Genomic DNA, 15,251 nt, shown 5'->3' on the forward strand with positions numbered 1-15,251 from the left:
TCTGCCCCCCCCCCCCGCCCGCCCGCCCGCCCGCCCCAACAACTCTCTCTCTCTTCTCTCTTTGCTTGGTTTCATCGCCACCCTCCCGTAAGTCTCTCACTTGTGCAAGCTCTCAAATCCTACGTCCAGTTTCTGACAGCAGGTTGCTGTACTTTCCAAGTCCTGTCCCTTCTGTCGACGGACTCTGACTCCTGTTGGTCGACCGGGATTAGCATTCTTTTTTCTTTTTTTTTTCCTTCCTTCCTTTGGAGAACAGAGTTGTCTTGCTTGCAGGGGCTGTTGAAGACTAAATCGGCCCTTTAATTTTGAGTCTTAATTTGTAGGCAGTTGATAGAGCAACTCTAGGTTTCCAATGTGTTGCTTTAATTAGATTACGTTATGTCCGTTATTAATGTACCTTTACTTTTCTTCATTTCTACGTCTTAATTGTGGTCCAAACCGATGGTGAATTCCTTGTAGTTTTGCGGTAAGGAAAACTCTGGTGGGCTTTTCTTTCTTTTTTTTTTTTTTTCTCCCCCTCTCCTTAAATGAGGATTGCGATACCTGACCAGTAACCCTCCTGCCCTTACACATCCATTCAGGCAGGAGACTCGTTGGCATGGTTTCACTAGAGCTGTCCGAGGTCAGCTGCTACAGACACAACACGGCCTGCTCTTTAAGCTCTACTGCATTCTCAGCGGGAGACCGTTCCACTGGCCACAATCACTGCATGCCCCGTATTGCTTTCATTTCCATACTGAATCCGCAGTTACTGTATGATTTTCAGAGGGTGTTTATCATTTGCATATGATCACAAAACAACCTGACCTTTGCCTTCTAAATATGTAGAACATGATTTATGAACACAAAGTAGGAGGTCACGCAACTGGTTTGTCATCCCCCCCCCCCACACTGGCCTGTCGTCGACTATCTATGGCTGTGGCAAAAAAAACTGATTATAAATGTGGCTTAAAGTTGGCCTTTGAATTCTTTGTTGGAAACTGCCCGACAGTAGTGCTTACCATGGCTATTGATGCTGTATATAAACATTTGTTTTAATAGAGGTGCTAAGGTAACAATCATGTTTCTTTTATCGATCAAGCATGCGTTCAATAAGCATTGAATAATGGAGATATACCTCATTTTAGATGTGATGTGTCACCCTGGTAGCAAGTGTCTTATGGTTTGCCATTCTTGCGTTCAAGGACCATGGTGCAATGCATTTTTGGGTCGTATTGAAATGTTTCCCAGGATGTCGGAAAGCAAACCAAAGGTTGCACAGTGTCAGCAAGCGGCACGTTATTTAAAGGGGTAATAAAAACCCAAAGCATTAAAGGATGCACATACATTTATAAACGTCAGACTGCTTTAAATTTAGCCGTCCTTTTGTTCTGACTGACGCTCGCGACTGATTGACTTTCGGTACGTTCAGCGCCAGATGAAGTCCTGGCTTGCTTTTTAGGTGTAAATCATTGCAGTACACGGTTTTACCATGAACTGCGATAGCAAGAGCCCGTGGTGTGAGCTTGCCGGAAGAGAGACATTCCCGTTTCGTTACCGATTATGTTTTTCCGGGTTTGAACGCCACGGGAATTGCACGTTAAGAAAAGCGTGCGTCCCAAGGTGGGGGAAGTGTGTTGGCCGTCAAGTTGTGTGGTGGAAGACCCGGTACGTAGGTAACGTTCGGCTCCATATTAGCTGTATACATTCTCAGGCAAATGCGGAATGGCAGAGTATCTGCACCCTACCTTCAGTACTTTTGTTACCTGGTAGACCACTTCTGGTCTGCACCGCCAGCACAGCCTTATCTGCACTTCGGACACCCCCCGACCCACCATCACCCTCTTAACATGTAATTCTCGCATTCCTTACTCTTCAGCCGGTACACATTTCTGGGCCAGATTGAGTCTGGGCTCGCTCCAGAACTGGAAATGTACTTTTGGGGTGGGGTTATTTTCATTTGTATTTTGTTTGTGGGTCACCAACTAGCCATTTCACATTGTTCCTCTTTGGTCGCAAGGCCACGTGGATACCGGCCCTCGCCTTTGTGAGTTTTTACATTTTCTCATGTAATGTAGTTGATCTCCAAAGAAACTATCCACTGATCAGTTCAAGTTGCTGCCTTTCCCTCTTTTTAAAAATTATTCTTTCCTTTTTTTATTTTGAAAATGCATTTTCGCTTCATATTTTTACCCCGCTGTAAAAATAGAAGGGAAAAGACGCTTCCTACTTAATCCTCTGCGCTTTATGATTTAATAATCGATCGAAATTATAGTACGCTTTCTTTTGGAATGCCTTCTGTGTGTACGTGCGGTATGTTGGTATGTATGCAACTATATACTCGTGTGAGTGCCCGCACAAAGGGCTTTGGTTATGTATGTACGTGTGTTTCTGTATGCCCGAGGTGCTCCGCCGGGCAGAAAACCGCAGAATTTAGCGCTGTCCCACTTCCTGTGTATAAACTTTTTCTGCCCTTTCCTTTTCATCTGAGACAACTGTAAACTAGTAAAGTGCCTTCTGTCATCCCTTCATTTTTTCTCTTCTTTCATTCCGCCAATTACGGACCAAAGACATTCACGCCCGCCCAGCCTCCCCTTCCTACCCTTGTTACCCCCGTTCCAGTATAAAGAGCACTTGGACACCATCATCTTCACTGATTGGCACACTTCTTCTCCTTTACTATTAATAAAATTGTTAGCAAATACACCCGTGTCCTGTGTCTCCTGTTGGGAAATGTATTTTTATTTTGATAATTTGGTTGTTGTGTGTCAGTAGCAGGGTGGGAGTCCTTTAAAATAAGGAATACTTGTGCAGAAAGGGCCGCTGCTTGCTTTTGTTCCAACTTCCAACCAAGCAGTTGCACATCTGATTTTACTAATCAACCATTAGAGTCTTTAAGGACCTTGGTTAATAGAATCCGGTGTGCAACTGCTTGGTTGGAACAAGAACGTGCACCCACACTGGCCTTTCTGGGTACGATTGAATACCCCTGCTTTAAAATGTCCTGCTAAATCAGTGGTGGTCAATTCCACTTCTGGAGGGTATGCAGGTTTTTGTTTCCACCAGTTACTCTGGCTAAATTGGCAGTATATACTCGTTTGCTCCTAGATTACAAAACATTTTACTATGATCTATAGGGAGATCATTATTGAGCAGTCTTTTACACACTGGTCAAGAAATGTAGCCAAAATGTCGGATGACATATGTTTGGGCTAATTAAGTAATTAAGGCCAGAAGTAAGGGATACAGCCCTCGTTGGCCACCTGTGCTAAATGCTCTTGTTTTAAGAACCCTTCACTTACCCTTCTTGTTCAGCCATGATTTAACAATGAGACTATTGGTGTGCAAAATGGTATTTCATGATGCTGATTTTGGATCTGTGCAGCATATTTCAGTAACCTCGTTTTATTCAGCATGGCATTCCCACCAATCCTTTCTTTGTTCTAATCTATTACTCATTTAATGATGCTGAAAAACCTTACCGACTACTGAATGAGCTATGGCTACAATTAAATAATTATGGCATCAATCAACATTACATTTGCCGACATATTATAATACAACATTACCTGTCATTAGGTGTTGTCATTGCAACACCTAATGTTATTTCCAAACTTTTTTCAAATTAGTCCCAAAGAACAATTACAGGTTTTATCCTTCATAAAATTGACAACTGCAATCGGTCTGTTCATACATGTGATGTACAGGTGCATCTCAAAAAATGGTGGAAAAGTTCATAAAGTGAAACTTTCATATATTGTAGATTCATTACACGTAAAATGAAATATTTCAAGCCTTTTTTTGTCTTAATCTTGATTTCGGCTTGTAGCTGTACAAAAATCCAATATCTCAAAATATTAGAATATTACATAAGACCAATCAAAAAAAGGATTTATAATACAGTAATATTGACCTTCTGAAAAGTATATTCAGTCATGCACTCAATACTTGATCGGGGCTCCTTTTGCACAAATTACTGCATCAATGCGGCGTGGCATGGAGGCAATCAGCCTGTGGCACTGCTGAGGTGTTATGGAAACCCAGGTTGCTTTGATAGTGGCCTTCAGCTCATCTGTATTGTTGGGTCTGGTGTCTCATCTTCCTCTTGACAATACCCCATAGATTCTCTATGGGGCTCAGGTCAGGCCAGTAGGCTGGCCAATCAAGCACAGTAATACCACAGTAAAGTCTTGTACCCCCGCCAAATTTTTTTCAATGAACAAAAATTTTGGAAACCCAGTCCCTCCAGATAATCACTCTCCTGTTTCCACACATTGATAACAGTATATAAAAGATTAAAAATGTGATATTTTGGAAACCACTCTTTGTGTGTGTGGGGGGTGCTGGCTAGCTCATCCTGTTAAAACATTGTTTGGCATTGATGGGCCCCATGGTATGGTATCAAATCCGGACCACACGCATGCTAGCTGTGGCTCCTTCCAATTGCTTATTTACTTTTCCTTGCATCTCCTAACTCCACCCATCAGAGAATGCAAGTAAAGGATGTGATGGACAATGAATTTAGAGAACAGGAATGTCCTTCCTCTTTCATCAGTTTGAAGCCACATCAATTACAGACATGGCAGATGCCATGAGGTGGATGCACGTGTCAATCGTTTATGAGTCACCCATCCTGACAAATACTTCCGCAAAGAATGCGCTCGCATTTCCTCGTTCAAGAATTCTTCTCGGCTCCTAACTCCTTCCAGGGATGTTTAACGTGCCGCTAGTATGCCAGGGTGCCAGTCGGCCCATCACTGCACCAACGAACCCCACTGGTCTACTGGGTGCCGGCAAGCTCGACTATTGAGCTGCACAAGTGCCTTCCTCCAACATGCGCCTACGCAAGGCGGACTAGGAGACTGTGGTACGATAAGAAGCTGCAGCTGGCACCCCACGCTCTGTAGGAGGATACGCCGGTTTGTAATCTCAAATTAACCCGATCAGCAGCTTGGGTAAGGTTAAGCACTTAAAACTCCAACACAAAAAGCGCCGAGGTTTAGAATTACCGTTTTCACAGGTGCTGTAAATAACACAACCGATATAAACATGACATATTGAAATGAAAACAGTTTAATGAGTATATTCTAAAATACAGAGTTTAAAGGCATTTAAACTCTGTATTTTAGAATATACTCATTAAACTGTTTTCATTTCCAATATGTCATGTTTATATCAGGTTGTGTTATTTACAGACTGTGAAAAACGGTAATCCTAAACCTTCGGCGTTACTCTCTGTGTTGCGACGTTCTTCTAAGTGCACTTACCCTTACCCAAGCTGCTGATCGGGCTTACCTTAGAGATTACACAAACCCGGCCTCAGTATCCTCACTTACCAGAGCGTGGCGGTGCCCAGCCTGCAGCCTTCTTACGTGTAGCAGACATTACAGTTGCCAGGTCAAAAGGCTGTTTGCCTATAACCAGGGTAGCCAGCCACTGAGCTGGTTTGTGTCCCAGTGTTGTGGGTGCTGACCATTTTGAGTTTGAGTTAAAAACAATTATATTTTTCTAAACGTGTAGATGGCTAGAACCTTTTGTCATATGTAGTTTTAAGTTATATCTGAACTTCATCTTCCATTCCGTAAGCTCTGCTGCAGAAGGATCCTGAGGTAAGCTGCCAGCATGCATCTGTCTGTGGGAGTGTTCGACCGTGAATGCATCCACTGACTCAACAAAAACCTCAGACTGAATGGTAAAGATGCCTGAATCATTTCCTGTGGTGTGCTCGAGCAGAAAGGGTCCAATTGGGGAAGGGGTGGGGGTCTGGTACAAAAAAGGAAACCGCAGAGAGTCAGGTTTAGGTTCAGTTTTATGACGTGTTCAGAATGAGAAAGGAACACAGTCATTCCTGGATCACATGTAAGGGTTGAAGTTCATCCAAGAGGGGGGGGGGGGCACCAGAAAGGAAAGCCCCCCCTCCCCGGGTCCTCGGGTCGCCACGGTGACCTGTGTGAGGTGGCCCCGCTCCTCGCCCGAGGCCTGGCTGAGCATCGCCCCCTCAGCCCCGCCCTGTCCCCTGGCCCCCCGCCCTGTCCCCTGGCCCCTGGCCCCCCGCCCTCACTGCTGGTTCATCTTGGCTGCCTCGGCTTTGATGAGGGCGATCAGCTCCTGGTTGATGAGGAAGACAAAGCGAAGGCCCGCAATCTGGGAGGGGAGACAGAGGAGGCGCCGTTCAACACCTTCCCGAGGGCCGTCCACTTTCACACCTTTCATGTTTACCAGCTGTACCCGTTAGCCTCTCTCTCTCTCTCTCTCTCTCTCTCTCTCTCTCTCTCTCTCTCTCTCTCTCTCTCTCTCTCTCTCTCTCTCTCTCTCTCTCTCTCTCTCTCTCTCTCTCTCTCTCTCTCTCTCTCTCTCTCAAGTTAGCCTCACTCAATCACTCTCTCCCTCCCTCAAGTTAGCCTCACTCAATCACTCTCTCCCTCCCTCAAGTTAGCCTCACTCACTCACTCTCCCTCAAGTTAGCCTCACTCACTCTCTCTCCCTCAAGTTAGCCTCACTCACTCTCTCTCCCTCAAGTTGGCCTCACTCACTCTCTCTCAAGTTAGCCTCACTCTCTCTCTCTCCCTCAAGTTAGCCCCACCCCCTTCCTCCCCTCAGGTTTCCTCGCCCAGCCCCTTCTCACCTCCACCACAGAGTTGTTGTTGAGTTTCCACTTGTTCCCTGACAGTACTGGTCTCCCGTCGATGTAGATGGGCCTGCGGCCCTCGTTGGCGATGAAGAAGTCCCCGTTGTTCTTCAGCTTGATGATCCCTGTGGGGACGGAGACAGCGACAAAAACATCACCCATCACCTCCCCCCATTCAGCAGAGCCCGGAGCTCAGCTCCTGATGGGCTGACACAGGCCAACAGCACAGTTTACACAATGTTTCACAGTGCCCATCTTCACAGGAAATAGTAAGAAGAACATTCCGGACCGATTACCAGCCCACCAATTCTTCAACATAAAATTAAAATGGTGGAATCGAGTGGTTGAACACCACATACGGATTAAACAAACCTTTTCCAGTCATATTTGAATGCCATGCATTTCTGCAGGGTGCCTGCAGTCGCTAAATGTGCTTTGTTTTTCTTCCTAGTCGGCTTCAATAGTGATCCTCGTCAGAACGAGTAACAATACACAGAGGAGAGCGTCCGTGTTTAAACACATAAATGAGAAAGCGCTAATCACGGAAGTCTCTGGAGAGAGGGACCGATTCGCCGCGGTTCCCCAATTAGGCGCGAGCGAGCAGGAGGCGGCACGCGCATCGGTGAAGGACGGGGCGGACCTTCTGGGAGCGCTGCGCTGCATGTGCATGTCTCTGTGTGGGCTGGCTTCAGAGCGAGGGAGCGGCAGCGGCTAGGCTACACAAGTGCTCTTGCATGTGTGTGAGAGAGATGGGCAGAAGCCAGGATACATGAGAGTTGGTGTGTGCGTGTGCGTGTGAGAGATGGGCAGAAGCCAGGATACATGAGAGTTGGTGTGTGCGTGCGCGCGTGTGTGTGTGTGCGTGTGAGAGATGGGCAGAAGCCAGGGTACACTGGAGAGGCGCAGACCCAGGGCACCTTGTTTCCTGGAGATCTTCCAGGCGGGCCCCTCCAGAGACAGGTCCACATCTATCTGCTTGTCCTTGGTGGCCCGGCCCAATGTGATCTGCAGGCACAGGGGGAATTACATCCCAAATCAACACCTGGGCCCTGTTTTTCAGCCTTCACACTCAAAATCACACAATAATAATAATAATAATAATAATAATAATAATAATAATAATATAGACTTCATCTTCTGGACAGCGTCCTTTTCCCTAAGACACAAGCAAGCACCTACAATCCTTTTGAACATGACAGCAACAAAAACAGTGTGATCGTACATGGTCTAGTAGATGTGACCCGCTTCATTATGTACAGGATTATGCATGAAAAACAGCTACGCACTTGGGAGAGTGGGTGTCAGAAATAGAAGCTGGAGAAGAAAGGGCTCACCTCTCTGGACCTCATGAGGTAGCGCACCATTCGCCCGCGTAACGCTGCCAAAGTCTGGTTGTCAAAGTCAGGGGAGTTCATTCCTGACACCAGGCAAGGAAAAAAAAAAAAAAAAAAAAAAAAAAACACACAGGAGGGTTTTCATTGGCTGCTCCTTCTGCTCTCATGGCAGAGGGGTCTGATAATTCTATAGCTGAGCAGTTAAAATAGAAGTTGGTACCTTTTCACATTGTTTACACATGGTGTGTGGGTGTGTTTACATAATGTGTGTTTCAACATATTGTGTGTGTAAATATTACGTCTGTGTGTGTCTTGTTCATGCTGCGGGTGCCTGTGAAAGTGCATATTGTGTCTGCAACCTTTTCAACGCGCACGCACGCACGCACGCACCTGTGATGCTGTCCACCAGAACCTGCCAGCGTGGAAGCTCCTGCTCCAACTGTCTGATCTCTCGCTTCTGGTGCCGGTCAGCGATCATCAGCTCTGCAGGAACAAGCAGGACACATGTCGCCAATACACACACACCACCATGGTCCTCACAAACAGGGGACAGTCTCCAATGCACACATACCACCATGGCACTCACAAACAGGGCCACAGTCTCCAATACACACATACCACTGTGGTCCTCACAAACAGGGGACAGTCTCCAATACACACACACCACCATGGTCCTCACAAACAGGGGACAGTCTCCAATACACACACACCACCATGGTCCTCACAAACAGGGGACAGTCTCCAATACACACATACCACTGTGGTCCTCACAAACAGGGGACAGTCTCCGATACACACATACCACCATGGTCCTCACAAACGGGACAGTCTCCAATACACACACACCACCATGGTCCTCACAAACAGGGGACAGTCTCCAATACACACACACCACCATGGTCCTCACAAACAGGGGACAGTCTCCAATACACACATACCACTGTGGTCCTCACAAACAGGGGACAGTCTCCGATACACACATACCACCATGGTCCTCACAAACGGGACAGTCTCCAATACACACACACCACCATGGTCCTCACAAACAGGGGACAGTCTCCAATGCACACATACCACCATGGTCCTCACAAACAGGGGACAGTCTCCAATGCACACATACCACCATGGCACTCACAAACAGGGCCACAGTCTCCAATACACACATACCACTGTGGTCCTCACAAACAGGGGACAGTCTCCAATACACACATACCACTGTGGTCCTCACAAACAGGGGACAGTCTCCGATACACACATACCACCATGGTCCTCACAAACAGGACAGTCTCCAATACACACACACCACCATGGTCCTCACAAACAGGGGACAGTCTCCAATACACACACACCACCATGGTCCTCACAAACAGGGGACAGTCTCCAATACACACATACCACTGTGGTCCTCACAAACAGGGGACAGTCTCCGATACACACATACCACCATGGTCCTCACAAACGGGACAGTCTCCAATACACACACACCACCATGGTCCTCACAAACAGGGGACAGTCTCCAATACACACACACCACCATGGTCCTCACAAACAGGGGACAGTCTCCAATACACACACACCACCATGGTCCTCACAAACAGGGGACAGTCTCCGATACACACATACCACCATGGTCCTCACAAACAGGGGACAGTCTCCAATGCACACATACCACCATGGTTTGTGAGGACACATGCCATCATGGTCCTCACAAACAGGATATACATCTTGAACACCTAGGCTACACACAACGCCATGGTTCTCACACAGACAGTATACACATTTCCAACGCATACGCCCATCACCATCCTCACAAACAGGACAGACATCTCCAACATATACACATGCCAGCTTGCTTTACTTAAGGACACACGCCCAAACTTCAAACAGCGGTCGATCCAGAATTCACAGCAAGCCTCACAAAGCTTTCGTAACGCGGCTGAATTCTCACTCAAACGGACACACGTACCGTGCTCCAGCACCTCATCCCTGCTTTCCCTGCGGAAAAAGAAAACAAACGGACGGAGTCAGGCTGCGGGTCATAAACCGGGGCGAGGCATCACAATCACGGCCGGCTGTCTGAGCCCACTCACTTCAGCTTGGCCTCGTCCACCAGCTGCTCGGCGTCGGAGAAATTGAGCACTTGGTCTCCTTTAGGCAGAGGCTGAACTGCAAGGGCGAGACAGGTAGGGAGCGCGTTAGCCTGGAAGGTCAGCCGAGGAGACCGCGCTCAAAACAAATCTGGAACCAATCTGGAGCCCCCAGAGGAGAGCTACGGGGGACACGCTCACCGCTCTGGTCATCCAGCAGGTAGTACTGTTTGAGCAGCTGCCAGTGCACCAGGAGGCTCTTGGGGGTGCGGGAGGGGTAGAACACACCCGGGTGCTTGTTCAGCAAGTCCTGGAACACCTCGAGCTTGGGCTGGGTTGACTGAGACGAGCACCACATGAAAAATTAGTCTGGGCGTTAGCGCATGCCGGTGAAACCAAAACAATTTCTGCCGGGAAGCTGCGGCAAAGGCTAACCACGTGAGACACATTAGGTAAACGTTTTTGTCCCTTTTGTCCACGATAATTGGAAAATGGAAAGTGAATTTGCTCGCCAACAGAACGGGTGCCAGCTGGGTTGACTATGGAACACCCCAGTTTGTGCCACGTACACATAAACAGTCTGTTTGCTTGTTCTGTGACTCCATTGTTTGGGTTTGTGTCCAGGCTGGGAAGCCAGAACATGACCTGCATAAACAAAAACATTTGAATTTGGTATTTGGAATGTGCTGTAAATTTAATAGGACTCTACTTTACAGATTGTTTTGAGGGGTGCATTTAGTGCGCTTTCGTCCGTCCCTGTGTGTAGTGTGACCCAGGCCTTTGCGCGGTCACTCACAGAGCCGATCTTGGCCAGCAGGGCCTCCTCTGCCTGGCTGAAGAGGGCTTTGCTCTGGATGGCTGCAATGGCTTCTGGATGGAGCTGCCGCATGGCCTGCCAGGCTAACCTGTACGCACACAGGCGAGAGCGCAATTAGGAGGGCTAAGAGCTAGCCATTAGGAGGGCTAAGAGCTAGCCATTAGGAGGGCTAAGAGCTAGCCGACACACGTGCAGGAGAAAGACAACCGCTAACCCACACATTATGGGAGAGAGAGAACGACTAACCCACACTCTTACAGCGTAAGACAGAGAGGGGAGCAGCAGAGTTCTCCCTTTCAGAGCTCAACAGACATCAAAAATAAGTTACCGCGAACAATAAAATGTACTTACATGTACTGAGTCCACCAAGTCAGAAAGATTTACTTAATCATTTTGCACGTGTGGACCATGAACTGTTGAGTGCAAACTCCCTCCCAAAAAGAAAAACTTCTGTGTGGTGCAGTATCACCCTGAGCTTTGAACCATGGAACCGACATATCTATGAAGCTCTGTCATCGCTGGAGATGCGAGAAAATGGGAAGGGGGTTTTGCGGGTTGACGGCAGAGCTTACTTAGAGATGACTGGGTCGTACAGCAGGGCGTACCACCGCTCCTGGATTTCCCGTAAGGTGAACCGGCAGCTGAACTTCACGCCCAGGTGGACTGCGGTCAGGTCCGTGGTCTGAACAGCGAGAAGCACCTTTGTGAGGACTACAGTTTTTCCAATTCAACACAGCTCAAGGCACTGATTCATAAATAACCAGTGATGAGGTTTCCGCTGTCCATATCAGAACCTTACTGATGTGATAAAAGGCAAATGAGCTACTATATCAGGGCTTATGAAGCTTCCCCAATGTTTGGGGGGTTTGTTTCCCCTATCGTTATGCTAACCTTATCCATAACGACCTAAAGCCCTGTTCCGTAACCATTTTACTGAACCTTTCTTCAGCACGCACAATTTATAGGTAACACCAATTCTGGCAATGATGTCTTCAAAAATCCTTTAACCCGAGGCATACTCGATAGCAGATATTTGCAAGCAGATGCGCGAGATACAGAGCTAGAGATACACAGAGTTATATTATAAGTGCCGCATTCAAAGTGCACGCCTCAAGGCCAACAAGATAAAACAAGATAAAACAAGAGAGGGTTTTCTGTGTTTCATTAAAGCATCTCAGAAGCAGAGATTTTCGATGTGCACGGACGACTGCGAGTGAATCCGCCTTCCTAACTGCCTGAGGAAGGTCGTTTGACCGTCGGGGGATGATGAGGTCAGAGAAGAGCCCTGCCGTGAGCAACGGCGGCCAGGTGCTCAGAGAGACGGGGCGGACAGCTGGCGGGAAGACGCTGGAGGGGGGAGGTGTGGCGGCGGTGTTGGTCATATCTGCAGTGCGGTTCGCCTCGGAGAGGGAGAGCAGGAGGACGGTGAGGACTGTGAGGGGTGCTGACCTGCAGCACGGCGTTGATGAGCAGCAGGTCGTCCACGGGCTTCCAGCGGCCCAGATCCTTGGTGATCTGCAGCGGCTGCCGGCTCTTCTTCACCCGCTTGGTGATGGGTAACGGTGTCACCACGGCGGCCATGGGGGGCGCCGGCAACATGCTGGACTTGGACACCTGGAGCAACGGGACATGGGCAGGTCGTTCAGCCCTACAATTGCCAAAAAACTAGAGCGTGTCCAACACTGCGTGAACCCCAGACGTGAACACCCCGAGGATCTCGGCCTTTACGACATGACTTGGCAAGCTGCTCTGCACACTATCTCTCTACGTGTTCGTGATATCGGTTCCTGATATATATCACCTTTAACTAATTTCCACCTTTGCCCCCTTGTTCCGTTAACTGAACTCGGCCTAAAAAGTCTTCGCTTCACGTTTTACGCATTTAACAACCTCCATCAAATCACCCCCATGGGCTTCCCTTTGATGAGTGAAAATGTATTTCCTTGTAACTTTTACATTTCATACTAGGCACCGATTTACTCGTCATTCTTTGTACTTTTTCCAAAAGCTCCTATATCTTGTAGTGTGGTACCCAAAACTATACACAATGTGCTTTAAATGTAGTCTGACAAAGGCACTCTACAACATCTATATCACCTCTATTTATACACATCAAGAGATCCCACAGAGATGTCTCCATGGTTGTATTGTTTTTCTCCGGCTCTCTTGCTCTCCCACCCTCTCCTCCTCTCCTCCCAGGGTGGTACCTTCTTTTTCTCGGCCGAGGAGGTCTCGCTCCCGGAGAAGCGGGCGGGCTCCATCACGGGCGGCCCTTTGACCCGACTGGATGACTTCACCAGACTGCTCTCCACCAGCTCGTCATCAAACTTCTTCCGCTTGATGGACCTGAGAGACAGAGAGCAAGACGGTCCAATAGTGTGTCGAGTTGACATGGAATTACCCCCGTTTTATGAGGTAAACGGAGCCAGGCGGCACTCCACATGCTTCTGCATCCATCACGAGGAGCTCAAACTCCATTCCTGGAGGGCTGCAGCATCAGCTGGTGCGTTTCAGCATTATTTTATCTTAAATGATTGCTCATTGATTGGCAGCAGAGTTCACACAACTTGCTTCTAAGGCCTAAGTTGGCTGCCGATGTAAAGGACATTGCAAAAAGCAGCAGACGCTGCGGCTCTCCAGGACTGGAGTTAAACCTGCAGACGCTGTGGCTCTCCACGACTGGAGTTAAACCTGCAGACGTTGCAGCCCCAGGACAAGAGATCAAGATCTCTGATTCAGCACGTAACACCATCTTGGTATATTGTAACAATGATGACACATGAACTTAAATGGAACAGCTCAGACATGACAAGCCAATTCTCTTGAGAGATTGATTAATGGTAATGTCTGCAACGTTCACAGTACATTTAACATTTAATATTGAATGGTACATGTGCTGAATGCTAGCCTCTACCGAGATTTGACTTAGTAATAACGTTTAGACACTGCATTTGAAACAACAGAGCAATTGTTTGTTCAATATACTTGAGTGTTGGCTACAGAAGGTGATGGAAGAAAATACGGACACAGACCTAGAAGAGCTTCTGCGTTTCGGGACCACCCCACTGAATGCTTGTGTTGCTGTTCTTTTGACGTCTTTGCCACCTGCCGACTCCTCGTCCTCCGATCGACTCAGTGCAGTGGCGCTCCCTGCTGTTGCCCCGGCCACCATCGGATCCGCAACCCCTCCTAGCATGTCTACAGCCACACAAACTGTGATCGCTATACAACAAAGGCACTACACTTATCCCCTGCATTATTTAAAGTTGTATTTCCTGTTTTGGTTAGCATTTGCCATCAGTCAGTCTGTGCTCAAACGCAGAGTATTTCTTGCATTACTTTCACTTTCAGTCGGCAATGAAAAGACATGCAGATACGCGCATAACTACCATCCTACAATTTTACTATCAATTGAAGCTTGCTAGTAAGTGACGTAGTTGAACGTACTGAAAATGCAGTACAATATAACAATGAATCATACCCTTATCCATGGCCTCGTGTGAGATCCACTTCTTCTAAGTGGGTGACCAGGTCATTTATTCAGGAGTTTTTAAGCGATCAGTTCTGTACAATAAAAAGTCGAAGTTAAACAGAACACTGATAATCATTGTTGCTAGCCAGGCAGTTTGACAGAGTTCCATGACCGACGTTACAGCAAATTATGCATTCATTTTTCTTTACATTTAATGTTAGCTAGAACCACAAAAAGGCGCTGAATTACCTTGCTAGCTAGCTAAAACGATAAGTAGCTAGCTAGCTCTGTTGACAATAACAAACTAGCTCATTAATTATATACTTAGCTACGACGATATTTGGCTATCGGTACACTTAACACTGTAGACAAAAAAATAAAATTGTAAAGACAAACTTGCAAAATATCACTTCGATCTGAAAACTATTTCAGTTCTGACTGACCTAAATGTGTTCGCTTTGATTAGCTAGCTAGCTAACGTAAACTCACATAGCGTTACGAGCCACCGAGCTAACTAGCTAGCTAGCTAATACCATCTTAAATTACGCCCCGTTATGAACCTGTATAAACCACTTAACCGTTTTCTGAGCGGCTTTTCGGGTTTCTTGCAAAACATACCTTTAAATATGAGTCCTCTCGATAGTGTCTTGATTATTAATAGTGAGATTTTGACAATATTTCCAACACTACGAACAATCCATCGGCCCCATCTCAACTTCCGGACACCCGCGGAAATTACGTAATATCACCGCTCCAAAATATTACGTCATGTGAGTCTCGAAGAAAGCCTCATTTCGGACTACACTGGAATCTTTTCCTTCATTTCCCCCGTCAATATGAAGAATAAATGGACCAATTGACAAATAAATGATTACATGCATTAATACACGCAGCGCATAACATTTTAGATACATGTTCATTCTTTCGTTATTAT

The 15,251-nt window shown here is 47.1% G+C and overlaps 1 protein-coding gene across 2 annotated transcripts; it reads right to left on the bottom strand.

Annotated features, from left to right (window-relative positions):
* Positions 1-6,010: 6,010 nt before the first annotated feature.
* On the bottom strand, positions 6,011-15,064 carry mcrs1 (microspherule protein 1). 2 transcript variants are annotated; one of them, XM_061257844.1, is made up of 15 exons: positions 14,936-15,064; positions 14,327-14,409; positions 13,878-14,043; positions 13,053-13,191; positions 12,295-12,459; positions 11,418-11,527; positions 10,825-10,933; positions 10,230-10,368; positions 10,032-10,107; positions 9,908-9,936; positions 8,332-8,424; positions 7,942-8,024; positions 7,525-7,612; positions 6,605-6,732; positions 6,011-6,123 (listed from the first exon to the last, which is right to left on the bottom strand). In XM_061257844.1, exons 2-15 carry the CDS (start codon positions 14,334-14,336, stop codon positions 6,037-6,039), a joined length of 1,422 nt encoding a protein of 473 aa, XP_061113828.1. In that variant the 5' UTR covers positions 14,337-14,409; positions 14,936-15,064; the 3' UTR covers positions 6,011-6,036. The 2 variants fall into 2 exon arrangements, with proteins under 2 accessions (XP_061113828.1, XP_061113829.1); XM_061257845.1 differs by having other exon boundaries at positions 14,895-14,956.
* Between the last annotated feature and the right edge of the window lie 187 nt (positions 15,065-15,251).

Source organism: Conger conger, chromosome 10, assembly GCF_963514075.1.
Source record: "Conger conger chromosome 10, fConCon1.1, whole genome shotgun sequence".
Taxonomy (NCBI): Eukaryota; Metazoa; Chordata; class Actinopteri; order Anguilliformes; family Congridae; genus Conger; species Conger conger.